Source organism: Gobio gobio, assembly GCF_949357685.1.
Source record: "Gobio gobio genome assembly, chromosome: 7".
Lineage (NCBI taxonomy): Eukaryota > Metazoa > Chordata > Actinopteri > Cypriniformes > Gobionidae > Gobio > Gobio gobio.
The window spans coordinates 42861990-42877011 of NC_137103.1; the positions used below are offsets into that span (position 1 = coordinate 42861990).

The window sequence follows — 15022 nt, forward strand, 5'->3', positions numbered from 1 at the left end:
TCAAGATTTCTTTGTATCCTGCCTGCTCATTTTTCAAATTCCTTTTGTAACGCATTGAATTGTTAAAGTCTTCAGAAAATAAAAACTACCTGTTTCAAAAGTTGCTATATACATTTATACATTTCTATCATACATGAGTTGTGCATCAAATCCAATTATGTTCTGTCAAAAGCTTGCTAATTTATGCACAGATGATATCCTACTAATGATCAACCTCATGTGAATCCTTCCTCATAGGGTCTCTGTTGGAAAGGCAGCTACAGCTATGATACAGATCCCCTGCAATTTAGCATTTCCTTATCAGCTTTTTGTGGATGCTAAAATAATAAAAAAAAATGAATGCCCTTCGATAATTCTCTTGGTTTTCATCAAATATGCTGATAGATCTATACATAGGAGGCCAAAATGGGTAACACATTACATTAGCGTTAATTTTATAATGTAGTCATTTATGTATTTAGAAACAGAACAGCATGTTGGTCTCCTACTTAAGGAGAGGTAGGCTACGGCATGTATGATTGGTTGTATTGACTTCCAATCTTTTACAGCGATAAACTATAATTAACAAACAATAGATAACAGCCAACAATAATAGACCAAATTTATAATACATTTTTTATGCTTACATTACCTTCACTTGTCACATTGATTATTGTATTTATTTTATTATTTTGCTGAATAATTTTTTTCACAAAATGGTTTGACAATTACCAAACACGTGTATATCACAGTAATCAAATTACATAAAAAAAATAAAAAATAAAAAAAAAATATATATATATATATATATAGTAATTTGAGAATTTCATATTTTAAGATTTGAAATGTGAAAAGTAAAAATGCTATAATAAAATAAAAAATAAAAGCTATTTGTAGTGTGTTGTCACCATTGTAGTTAATTAGCCTGTCAAACATGAACATTGTAACTATTAATCATGTAATGTTATGGAAAATAGCATAGCAGCCTATTATTTTTTGTTGAACACCAGACACTTTGATATAAAAATTTAAATGGTTGAATATTGCTTGTCCATCAGAGGAACGCACAATGCCTTCGAGCAGCACATTCGCGCCCTAAACAGTTTGGTGCAGTTTCCCGCTCAGAAAAAAAGTAACACAATACTAGTTAAGACTGGAGCACGGAGGAAAAAAAATAGATAAAGTGGATATTTGCCGCAAACCATTGAAACTAAAGCTGCAAATTTATCAAATAATTTTTTAGCGACGAAAAAGCATTATTTTCAACATCTGCAGGTGCTGCATGTCATGTGATCAACTTGGGTAATCGTTTTTTGTTTTACTCCTTTTGGAGATTATTTGTTTTATAATACGTTTTATAATTAAAAAAATATATATTTATAAAAAAAATCGTATGACGTAGCTTATGTAGCCTATGTTATGTAGCTTTGTAACTAGCTTTCTTTACAGCGTAGCTTTCCTTTTAGCTACATTTTGAGTATCTTGCCAACACTGTTTAATACATAAAATCTGATGACCTCTGTTGAGCAGCTGTACAGTAGCTCGCGATGCTCTAGTGGTGACCGCTCGCGCTGCATCTTCACTACAGCTGCACAGCGAGCGCGCACTGCATCACACAAGTCTCGTCTTCGGACCGCGGACACCACAGCGAAACTGGAGCAAACAGTTCAGTATCCTCCGCCGACCCAGTGGACCGGGACCGAAAGGCAACCACCACCGTGGACCGATGAACTCGCAGAAATGTCCCGGCATATCTACACCCGACACGGGATAGGCGACGGGGTTCAGAAGCCCATTTTTCAGGTAGGGACGCTAGTGAAGGTGTTGATGCCCTGTGAATCTGCACCATGCACTAGCACTCGCATAGTTGTTATGTTTGTGTTTATAGAATCCATTTGCATTTATCCATAATGAACATATTTCTTTCAAATCTGCAAACAGTGACAAGATGCTTTCTTTTAAAGGTCTTTTACTCACTGTAAATGGCTCATTTGCATAATAATATGTTCAAAACTTGTCGTGTTGTATCTGTAATACTGCTGTGCAAACAATGTCTTCGAGTTTAGCATCTTAAATCCAAACCATAGCCCAATACTAGGCTGTATGTACTTTTTATAGATATATTTATGCTTGTAATACATTTCCTGAATAGATCTCACAAGCAGCAAACCTCTGAATGCCCTTGTAATATTTCCATTAGATGACTTGATGTTGTTGCACTTACTGTGTTGATACAAATGACACACAGTTGTAGTTGAATGGTACTTCAATGTATATAAAAGACTAACATGATATTACAATTGTACATGTCCAAGTCTTGTGTAGGTTTTGCTCTCTCCTGATATGCTGATGGTCGTCAGAATGATGTTTACCTGTTCTCTCTTTTGCATATTATTTCACACTGAGCAAAATCCCTCAGTTTTGTATTTTAAACCTATGTATCATGTGGGATAATAGCTTAAAGGGACAGTACACCTGAAAATAAAAGTTCTGTCGTCATTTACTCACCCTTATGTTGTCCCATACCCAAATGACTTTGAAATGTTATGGACCGACAACCTCGGTCACCATTCACTTCAAGTTGCATTTCTTTTCATACAATGTAAGTAAATGGTGGCCATCCATCATTCTATCTAACATCTCCTTTTGTGTTCGGTGGAATGAAGAAATATATGGGTGAGTAAATGAAGAGAGAATTTTCATTTTGGGGTATACTATCCCTTTAACCTTCACATGCTGCTTTTACAGTTAAAAGGATCATTAAAAACGAATCCCGAATGTGCTAAAGATTAATGGATGTCAGTTTGAACCATTGGTCCTTAATTAGGCTGCTAAATAATTCATGTTCTCATTGATTTCCTTGTAAAGGATGCATGAACTGACCCAGTTTGTAAGCATCAGTGCTTTTTACGGAGCAGATGGCCATAACATTTTTCGTTTGCAACAAACTCACTGAAAACATCCGTTCAGCCCAAACCGCCATATATTTGAACCGCATGATCTACCCTAAAGGGGTTCGATGTAGGACTGCATTGCGGCCAGCCATACTGAAGGGCATTTTCGCCTGCTCAACACATTGTATTGATGTCTATGTGGCACTGCAGAGTTCAGCTTCCTTCCTTGTGGTGATGCACTTTGACATCTATTTCAATAGACCCTTCTTACCTGTCAAGCTTTTAGTCATGTAACATGGATAGGTCAAAGATGCTCATGTCCGCCATGTTTAGCTGTAGGTTTCACACTGCTGCACAAAATAGCTATTATTAATGCGAGTGATGAATTGCTGCCCTAACAGTGCATTTGACTCCGACAGTAACTTGTATAACTAACGAACCCCATTGAGACCCCCCTGACAGTGTTGTGGTGGGATATGTGGGCGTACGTGTTTGTGAAGGTGCCCCTGTTCTGCCGGGAGGAAAGAAATGGATTAATAGCTTGTTCTCTTCCTGCAGGTGAACAGAGGAACCTACTCACGGCGCAGTCGACTTAAGAGATCCGACGGCAGTACGACATCGACCAGCTTCATCCTCCGCCAGGTGAGAGGGGATGATGGAGATTATGGAAATAATGTTTATCAATTTAGATGTTTTGATATGACTCTCTGAAACACTCTCACGCTTGCTTTTGTTTTGCAATGAATTATTCTCTTTTGTTTGAGACTTGGTTTCAGATAGCTCACTCTGCGTAGGACATTTTGAAGAGTTTTGAACAGTGACTAATATTCTCAGTACAATTGAGTATCCATTTTCCATGTGCCTAATGTGCAAAACTGGGTTATGTAATACTTTTTATTGAAGCCAATGAGTTTGCATTTATCATAATACTGCAGTCAGTGCAAACAAAATCTTTGAATTTAGTGCCTAATTCTAAAATCATAGGCCTGTACTCTGATATACCTTTGTACAAGTTGTACAGTTCTCAATATATATATATTTCAAAGAATTATACTACTGTGCAGCCTTTTCAATGGGTCATTTGGTTTCCAAGCAACAGATGAATCCTCACTGTCATCAGATGAATATGAATTGCTCATGGCTACCTTTCCAACTGAACTTGTTTGACATTTAGTTGAATAAAGCTAGCTTGGATCTTCATAACATCTAAAAAAAAAATATATATATATATAGATTTTCAAACCTCTAAATATTCTTTCAGAACATGCAGTATGAAATGAAAGAGCTTGAATGTTGTTCTAATGGAAATATAGAAATTAGTGCTGTCAACGTTAACGCGTTAACGCATGCGATTAATATAAAGTCCTTAACGTGATTTTCGTCACGCAGTTAGATGATCTTAGAAGTCGGGAGTTTATCACAATCACACTGAGCATCTTCAAGCCATTCTTCCTTTCCATTCTAACTATTTAACCCAATTATGCTTCTCTGTTTGTGATCAGGCCATTTTAAGCCGTTAAACTCTGGGAAAGTCTTTAGTGATCCAGTAATCGAATTCATTCAGTCAGTCCAAAACAGCGCTAATGTAAAGAAGGCCAGGCTGATTACATCAGAGAATAGAGACGCACATTGCGTTTTAGTGAATTATTCATTCCAGTGTGTGCTTTAAAACACGAGCTCTGTCGTATTCTGCGATTGTATCTGAAGAGCGCAATTTTGGTGACGGACAGGAGTCGTACAGTAAGCGCGTGAGAGTCTGTTATATTGATGCACAAAGAATAAACCATGTATGTGCGCGCTCTAGATCACTAATCCCACGCAGCATTCATGTACAGATATATTTCAGTACATTCACGTTGTTTCCACACACAGGAAGGATAATGTTTGATTTTTCATGTGTACGTTATTGTTTAGTAATCCTAGGTTTATGCAGTCAAAGCGGTTGATTTAGGAGTTTTTGGGCGTCTCCGTGTGGTCCTGTTTGGTATCGCAGCTTGACTCGTCTAAAATGAAAACAATCGCGTTGTGGTTGCTCTGTACATATACTATATACACTGTGAATTCTGTAACGTTTTTTCATGTGTATAAATTTTTTTATACTTATATGGACTCCTTATATTTGGTTATTTGGTGTCCTTTTGAGTCTCCAGCGATCCTTGACGCTTGCAGAAAATAGTTTTGTGAGAATCACCCTTCAATCTGATTGTTTACTTTGCTGGATATGGCAAATTATGACAAAATGAATGTGTTTAATGCAGGGCTCCAGAGTGCGACTAAATGGTCGCATTTTGCGACTAAAATTTGAGAGTGTGCGACTGAATTTTAAATCCAGTCACACATGTGCGACCAGTAAATTTGCCTGCTGTCGGTACTGGAGAAATTAAGAAAATACACTTACTAATTATAATTGATAGACTTTATGTCTGGCAAATTCTATCTTTGCCAGCCGTTTCTATATGAGATAATATTAAACCATTTGTCCCTGATGCATTTTTGCTATTCGCAATCCAGAAGAGAGAGAAAGCGAGCTCTCTCACGTGGAGCTTCGGCGAACACAACACCACAGTCAGCTTAATGAGTGACGATGGCCAATAACTAAACTAAAGTTTAGTCTGCTTAAACTTTAGGGATGTGCTGTGATATTAATCTAATTTTATTTTTGATTTTGGCTTCCAAGAATTATAAAATGATATGAGGTAAAACTATTCGTAAAGTAAAGCCGTGTTCAGTCGAGCGCGACATCCTTCCCTTCACAGCCTTGCGCTGTCATTTCTCCTTAAACCTAAACTTAACGTCAGATCAGTGATTGTTGTAAACTGCAGTCTCTACTGTTGCTAAACTGCGGGATGTGTTTGATAATAAAGAGCTATTAAATGCACAATAATCCACGTAAGAGACGCTGTTTCCAACTTCAAGGCGGCGTGTGTGCTGCGAAATGGACCAACTTGCACTTAATATTTTAGGCTTCGTGTGCGCGTCTAAACCATCAAATAAACAAAAAATAGCCGGTGTCAAAATGACCGGATTGGAGAGTAGTTATTTTAACAGTTTATATCTTAAATGGGCGTAAATAGTTTGGAGAAATAGGAGAATATGATATTATTAGTTCTACATTCGATCGGTCTTAAAGGGGCAGCGTCTAATAAACCTGCTGATGATTGAGCCATTAATTCGAATCGAACAAAAGGCAAATAGAAAACATTCACATCTCTTGAATTAATAACTTTAGCTTTTATAAGCATTAATCTATCAATTTATACAGTGAAAACTATGCAACGTTATTTTACATTTCATTACTTTATTAGATTTATTTGTAGGTTTGTTCTTTACTGTAATATTAATGTTAGCAGACCTTCTGAATGCCTGCACACTGGTCCATTTACAAATAGATGTTTTATATTTTTGTTCAAACTTTGCGGTTTCTTTTGCTATAGATATTTTACTTTTCAGATTATAAAGCAATGTTAATTATGTTCTTAATTATGTTTTTTTTTTTTCCATAAAAAAATAAAAATAAAGTATAATAAAAAGAACCGGTAAGAATACTGTTAAAGTACCGGATCGATAAGCAGTATCGGTAAGAGTAGTAATACCGTTAAAACCTTAACGATACCCATCCCTATTAGTAATACAGTGGAAATTAGTAGATTTGGTTAGCATGTTGATTTACGGTGTGCGCCCCTAAAATTTCTGGTTGTGCCCCTAAAATTTTCAGTTGGGGGCCACTGTGCTCCTAGTGAAAAAGGTTAGTCTGGAGCCCTGGTTTAATGAGATAAATGGCGTATGCTTAATCTCACGATAAGTGTGCGATTAATCACACAACAAAAATGAAATCTATTGACAGCCCTAATAGAAATATGATGTAATCCCTGTTGTCAGATGCATCTAGATCTCTGAGTTTGCACTGAAGAAGAAAGTATCCCAGGGGAAACCAATGACCTTGATGCCTGCAATGTGGCATTTCTAGCTGTCGCTGAGTCTACTCTTGCTCGTACGTTTGAGGACTGTACAGTATTCCATGCAGAGATTTTGTGCTGCTGTAAAGCAAATAGCTTTGCCTTTGTGTATTAAATCATAATGTGGATAGGATTAAACTTCCATTCCTATACTGTAACCAAACAACATTTACTGTAAATGTTTTTGATCAATTTACAGTCACAAATCTAGCCACCGTGGTTGCCAGAACGTGACTGTGAAAACAGTGATGTCACCACCACTATGGGATGGCAGTTTGGTGTCTGTTTTTTGTTTTATATTATTAATCATTACTAATATGAAGAAACATACATTTAAAAAAAAAAAATTCAGACAAACAAATGCATTGATTATTACAGGGAATGCCTCTTTCCAGATACATTTTTACTTTAAATAATTCATATTGTGAATAATTGTAACCACCGCTATGTTATGCTACAATAATATTACCATAGAAACATATGCATTGCTTTTTTAAACATATATTTTGTCCATGAATTATAAGGTAATTTATACTACATACTTTATATATTTTTACAGTGTATTTTACTGTTTTGGAATCAATTTATAGTTATATATAATCAATATTCATTTTAAAAGACATGTAGAATACGTGTTTCAAAATATTCATTACACATTATAACTGTTCCTGTAACTTCACTATTTTACTATTCATGACAACAAGGTTGTCACATTTCTTTTATCATCTCTGTCATTCCTTGTGGTATGATTTCCTTTTTTGGATTTTTGTTTTTTGTAATTAACAGTTTATTAGTTGCAATTTTATTGGTGCTGTAATGACACTTAAAACAGCTTTAACTGTAATTGATAAGTCCGGTCACCTCATGTATGCAGCCCATATGCTGCAGTCTAGCTCAAAATGATTCTAGAATCTAGGTCCCCAAAGAACCTTGGGAATTCTGCGTTTTGACTGACTTCCAGGACACTCTATTTCTGGCCATAAAGGTGGTTTCACAGCCAAGACCCTTCATTGAGGACAACCTACTTAACAAAGTTTGCATATGTATGTTTTTTTAAATGTGATCCTAAGTAGAGTTAGGTTTAGGTTAAATTCTTCTCAATTAAATTAAATTAATCTATGAGAACCTTAGATTTAGATGGTAGACTGTTAGTATACTTCCAAGTCCCTGGGAAATTAAAATATACATCTCCAGATGTATATGAAAGATTTTTATAGAGTGGTTCTGCGAGGAAACACCTTGCTCAAATGTGGCGTGAAAACCCAGGGGTTGTTAAAACCTGCTGAGATCAAGGTTAAAGACAAGACTGCAGGTATAGTCATGTATATAAAACCTTACTTGAACTTGCCTTAAATGTATGGCTGTAACAAATCTTATTTTAATGCAGAGAGACTTATAAAATTATTTATTAACCCAAACCATTGGAAGTTATTGCTGTTTTTATTGTTATCCATAATAACGCATTTAAAATTCCTGATCATTGGGAGCTTGTATAAATTATTAATGTGTAGTATAGGTCACATGGCTAAACTCTTTAGTAATTCATTTATTTCTTTGCTTCCCTGCTGTGTTTATTGACCATAGTCCCTCCCAAAAAGCTCGAACAGTGGCTGACTGTTAGCATGACTGATGATTTGATGATCAAATGTTGACATATAAGATTTGAAAGATTATTAAATGGAATATGGAAACAAGGCACATAATCATTGATTGCAAAAAAGCAAGTGGGTTCTTCGAACAATTATTACAACCATTCACATAAAAGTATTAAAAGGAAACCACATTTATTACAGGGTTAGGATAACATTAAGCTACGCTTTTAGTAACAGGCATTTATTCTGGTCTTCCACTCTGATAGCTAAATCATAAATGTTTTTTTTTCTTCTTCTTCATTAAATCTGAAAATATCAGTAGTGGACTTAAGGAGTACATGTAAAGCAACGCATTAAAGTATTTTTATACATTTTACTAAAAATTGTAAGAATTTTTGTAAATTTGTGGATGTATATATTTTATATTATTAACAATATTCATTCACTTTTATTTTAAAAGAGAGATTTGCCATTATTATCTCTTCAAATGCTGCTTGGTAGTTAAAGTTGAAACAGATAGAAAACTGTTGCTTGCTCTTGTTTTCTTGTGATATCTATGGACTCCTTCATGGGTTTATTTGATTAAAGTAATAAGAGTAGATCACAGAGGTGAATGTATTTTGTCTTTACTCAGAATAATATGTATTTCAGTGAGTAGAAAAGCAGGCACGTTGTATGTAGATGAGCGTTCTGAACTACAGGGGGCGATGTGTGCCAGAGTTTTATACTCAAGAGAGAGCCATGATTAATTAACAGCAACACCGTCAGTTCATTTTCATGTAATTACTTGAAAAGGCCTGATTGTTCTTGGTTTTCTTAATTTTTCAGCAGCTGGAGTGATATCATGGGAAATATTAATCAATAACAGAATTAGCAATGCAAAACAAGCTTCTAGTGCCCTAGGTCCCTGCTTGTCAGTGACCTCGAGATGGAGTTGGTGTTTTATAGCTTATACACAGTCATGGGGATGTAATTACACAAAGCAGAGGTATTGATACTGCTGCTAAAGGAAAGTCTGGTTCATTATCGGCATGTCAATTTCTCGTTGTTGTTTTTTTTTCTCGTTTCAATTTGCCATAAACTGGTGGTTAGAGAGATTTAGGCACCAGGGACGTTTTGTAGTGATGGATATTTTTGTATTATGTGTGTGTGTGTGTGTGTGTGTGTGTGTGTGTGTGTGTGTGTGTGTGTGTGTGTGTGTGTGTGTGTGTGTGTGTGTGTGTGTGTGTGTGTGTGTGTGTGTGTGTGTGTGTGTGTGTGTGTGTGTGTGTGTGTGTGTGTGTGTGTGTGTGTGTATATTTACTTCAAACATTTTTTAGAAGTAAATATTTCTGTAAAAATGTACTTAATTGTAAAGATTTACTTTATTTTAGTTATTGGAGTAGGAACACAAATAATGCTTTTTAACTCAACTTACTATACATTGGGGGGGAAAGGTTTGCGGTTTAGTTCCATTTTCTGTCAGCATGGATGAACATGAATAATTAACATTTGCAATTGTTACAATTATTTGACCATCTGACTCTGATTTTGTTGTCATATTTAGTATTGTGTTGTCAGGATGCGTTTGTTATTCTACTTAAAATGATGTTTACCCTTGCATTCCATGTACCTTGTGGATGTCTGTGTTTGGCATTTTAAGGTATTGTATGATTTTTTTTGTCTCAAATGTTGTCATTAGTTTAAGACAGAAACACATAATATTAATAATACTACATACTTTACAGTATAATTAACAATATAAATAAAGGGAACTATTTACATTGAGATTTTATTTAAGTTAATAATCTTAAGAAAGCTACAATTCAGTCAAGTGAATTGATTCATTTTAAAACTGTTGCCTTAGTTGAATTTAGCAAACACATATTTTTTTACAGTGTATGTGAACTGTAATACATTAGTTGTTTGTGAATATTTGTGGAGTCTATATGTGAACATGGGTGAAAGAAGGAGATGAAAAGAGAAAGAGGTAAGATGCAGTTCCATGATGGACAAAAATAGAAACGGCGAGGAAAAATTGCAGGAAACCCAGTGGTCAAGGAGTGGAATGCTGTCAGCACCCTGCAGACCCCTTCTCCTCCTCTAACAATCAACAGAAGAGAGCACTTGTCTTTTCTTACTGGAGCTCCCCTCAGCCAATCAGAAGACAGTTGAGCTGCTCTGTCATCAGCCTCTGATTGAGGAAGGCTCTGTTTGCTTGCTCTGTTTGTGGAAGCTTGATAAAATGCCAGGTCTCTGCAGCCTCTGGGGTGAGCCCCAGTTTTCTATGATGTGATCGATCACGCTTCATCCTCATTAATACAACACGCTGGCTTCAGGAGCGAGAGGGCGACTGCTGTTTCCTTGACATTCCTCCTTCGGTGGTCTTTCTGTGGGGAAGGGGATTGTAAGAGAGCCCTGTTAGACATACTCTCGCTGGAGCTTCCTTATCCCACATTTACATTTGATCATTAAGGTGATCCCTTGGGAATATCAGACCTCCATGTACGACAATTTGTACCTTCATGGATTCGAAGACTCGGAGGCGGTGAGTAAGGGTCTATGTTTGCATCTTCAATGAATGCATGCTCACACAAACGCTCTGGGGATGGCTGGAGGAATTCAGCTCGTAGATGGTGCTACTGGTCCCAGTGAGTGTTTTGGGGGAGGGGATCCGTATGTGTGTGTGCATGTGTATGGGTTTTGTTTCAGTATCCCCTCCACTCTTTCTCTCTTTCTCCAAACCACGCTCTGTTCCTCAGATGCATCGGTGGAGTCAGTGTCAGTGGAGAGCATCAGTCAGCTGTGCTGGTAGCCTGTTATTCCGTATCATTGAGCTGTCGCTTACAATGCCTGCTTACTGGTTTAGTTCCTCAATGCTTGCATGCATTGTTGTTTTTGTTGGATTTTCAGTGTAGCCTCAGCTACTCTCAAATGAAATGCTTGCTTTAAGTGCCACTTTGTTTCTTCTTGTTCATTTAATTACCATCATTAGATCATCAGACATAAACAAGTCCCATGGGTGTAACATTAATATTCAGCATTCAGCATAATGTCTATGCTGGTTAGAGCCATGTCAAGGGCAGTCTCCTTAATCAACTGGTCACAAGTTTCAACACTTTACAAGAGATGCTCCTGTTGCTCTTAGAGACGCTGCTGTTTTCTTTTATTTATTAACATATACCACAAATTATTCCCATTCCACTCAGTTACCATATGCAAAAATGAATCTATGGTCTTATAATTTTTTTTGGCTGAATATGGTTTTATAAAGGGTTTGACTCATTGATGCATTTAATTTGTTTAAATGTTAAAAAACGTATCCTTAAAAGAACAGTTGACTATTTTTGTTGTTGTAATTTTCCCATCCTCACTTTGGTCGAAACCAATATGATTTACTTTCTTCTGTGGAGTACAAAAGAAGATATTTTGAAGAACACTGGGAACCAAACAGCATTGGAGCCTATTGGCATCCATTGAGACAATTCTCAAAATATGTTATGTTTCACAGAATAACTAGTATTGGAACATGATGACACAATTAAAATGTTTGGGTGAATGCCGTGGAAGCAAGAACCAGCACATTTTGTGTTATGTCTATAATTTTTTTATCCCTTCATTATGACATTCTTCATAATTGTGTGTTTGATTTAGCCTTGGTGAAAGTATTACACAGAAAGTTGCAAAATTCTCTTTATTCATAAAATATTCATTGTCTCATATTGTGACACTTGTTTTGAACAAAGAAGAATTAAAGGAGTTATATATTTTATATATAATTTAAATTTAAAGGATCGCGCTAAGATGAGGAGGTCGTTTTGAACACTGGCTGGTTGTGTACTTGCTCAAAATGTATTTTGTATAATATTTTACTAAAGAAAGTTACGAACTGCAGCTTTAAATTAAGTGTGTCACCATAAATCAGTTTAGATCAGTGTCTGACTGTCTCACAAAAATTTAGCAGAAATTCAGATTAGGACACTATCTTTAACATAGTGTTGTACGTGTTATAACATTCCATTTTACCAAATGCATTCTGTTAAAATCCACCCGTAGTCAATAATTGTATCCCTTAAAGCTCATCTTTGATCACCAAAAATACATATTTAAATGTAGTCATGCCTTAAAATAGCTTGAATGTAACTGCACCCTTCCTTCATTTAGTATACGCTGATCCATGAATATGCAAACAAACCCCGCCTTCACTCACTCATGCAGGCTTGTATGCAAGTTGATGTATCAGAATGGTAATGTGTTTTATGTATCGCTCTCTACAGTATCGGACACATAATGGTAATTGACATGATTAGCTTTTTGCTTGACTACATTATCAAACAGCTAATAATGTGTTGCTAATGTTACACAAACCATGTTCCCGTTCGCCATCTCAGAGTCAGACATCTGCCTTTTGAAAATCAGTACCCTTAGAAACACTTTGAACAACTTAGAACGTCAGTGGAGAAATGCGTATATTTCATCATAACATCATAATATACATCTTTGTACATAATTCACATGCTATATTGCTAAATGTACCCTATTTTTTATATCAACAGAAAAATATACCAGGAGAACCTGGCTTCTCTTGAGACTCCCCTGCTTCAGAGAAGTTATAGTTAATGATATGCCAAAGCCCACCCGCTCATTGATGTGATTGGTTACAAGGTAGTTTGTGACCTAAGAAACACCGGAGATTTCAAATCGCATTCTTGAGACTGTCTTTTTTTCACTGCAGTTTTAAGGAGAAAATACTCTGCAATAGTGTTGACTTATGAATTTGCACATGGTTTGTCTTAAAGCATATTAAAAACACCACATAGACATATAAACAACATTAAAAACTTCAAAACTTTCATTGTTCTGTGGCTCTTAGGAGATCTTCATGATTTACCTCCACTCACCTAATTAATAAAGCGCTCTAACGTTGTTAAAAGACAAGTTTGCAAGTTATTTTTTTTAAAAGCCCATCTTGTCAGCTATAAATTACCCCTTTAAAGCTCTGTTTATTAGGCAGCAGGTGGCAGATGGTTCACACCATATACCACTGGGGATTCAGTCAGGAGGCTCTGATGAAGTTTGTAATAAAATATTTAGAAGTGTCCATCCATCCGTCTGTCCATCTGCAAGTACAACTTTACAACATAACTGTTCTCTACATTAAAATGCAGAGAAACGGTTTAATTTGTGAGGAGGACAATTTAATACCCTGCAGCAAGTATTTTCTCTGGAATTATATGGTGCAGAAATATCATGGAAATTATGTAATTAGAATGAAATAATGACAAAGTAGCTCAGATCTGGTGGCCTCTGATGATCTTAATATAGCCTTGTGTTCTAATTGTGTCTGCCCCTCTTTTCTCCTCTTCCCTAACAGCTTATGACTATTAAAGCTAATGGAGGGTTCAAGCGGGTACTATTCATTGCGTGTAATTGTTTCATGTATCCTGTTTTTTTATATTTATGACAGTGACGGTGTTCCACTATTGTTAGCCTAACTAGATTCGCACTATTATATTTGGAATTGGTTTCTAATAAAATCAACTGCATAAGTTTCGATCTGGATCAAATTTGATCTCATACTGCAGTTAAAGTGTAAGTGATTGTTTTTTCAGTATAGTTTCAAGGTAAATGTTTTTGAGAAGAATAGATGATAGTGATTGTTCCTTTTAACCAATTCTCATCAATGCATTGTTAGCTAAATTGGACTGAATCAGTAAGAGCAGTTTATGTTTTGAATTTACCCGGTTAAAGGGCAAGTGTTCACCCAAAAATGACAATGTATGACTTTTTTTTGTTCTGCGGAACATGTCTGTTACATGTAGTTACTATAGTAATTACTATAAATTGTGCTTAATCACATGCATGCAACTAACCTAAACCACACCCTAATCCTAACCCTGACCCCATAGTAAGCATGTAGATCATTATTATTACTCAGTACTGTAACACGGACACCTTAAAGGGTACATAACACACACAGTTTCTCATGTTCTCATTAACATAACCAGTCTCATGTTAATCTTGAGTACCTATAGAGTAGAATTGCATCCTTCATGTCTCTGAAGAGTCTTTAGTTTTATCATATTTATAAAAGACAGATACGCTGGACCGATTCTTTCTGAAAACAGCAGAACTCATGCAGGCGTGCAGTGGGCGGAGCTAAAGAGACACATACACACACACACGAAATACATCATGGCATTATCCCTGGATAACTTTCGATTCACTATACGTTTGTGTTGTTTACATTATATGCACTTACGCGCCGATTGTCAGCAAATCCTGCGGTTACGACTCATGACCGGGAACAAACCAATCTAAAAGAGAGCATGATACCCTTTTCGGCACATATACGCCACCTCATTCTCTCCACTGGCGGCCTCCAGTAGGGGCCTTCATTGGAAAGAGTGAGCCATCCACTAGTCCTATTACCCCCGGCATCCTACTTGTCCGGAAAAACTCAGTTTTGATGGTTGACAGCTCCTCTCCTCTTGGAAACCGAATGTATGTAGATGCTAAAGCACTGATTGCCCTGGCCACTTCTGTAAGATTTTTAGATATGCCAGGTTGTGACATTTTTGCTATAGAAGCGACCTCACTTTGATAATCGCCTTTTGCAAAA

At 36.3% G+C, this 15022-nt stretch overlaps 1 protein-coding gene across 2 annotated transcripts in view; it reads left to right on the forward strand.

Annotated features, from left to right (window-relative positions):
• The first annotated feature begins 1566 nt into the window (after positions 1-1566).
• The window catches only part of cacnb4a (calcium channel, voltage-dependent, beta 4a subunit), a 53238-nt gene continuing 39782 nt past the window's right edge, over positions 1567-15022 (forward strand). Inside the window, exons 1-2 of one of the 2 annotated variants that reach the window (XM_079822187.1) lie at positions 1567-1782; positions 3432-3515. In XM_079822187.1, the coding sequence (XP_079678313.1) occupies positions 1720-1782; positions 3432-3515 (147 nt within the window). In that variant the 5' untranslated portion in view covers positions 1567-1719. Of the gene's footprint in view, positions 1783-3431; positions 3516-10625; positions 10949-15022 lie in introns of those variants that run through there. The other variant, XM_079822186.1, reaches the window with a different exon arrangement.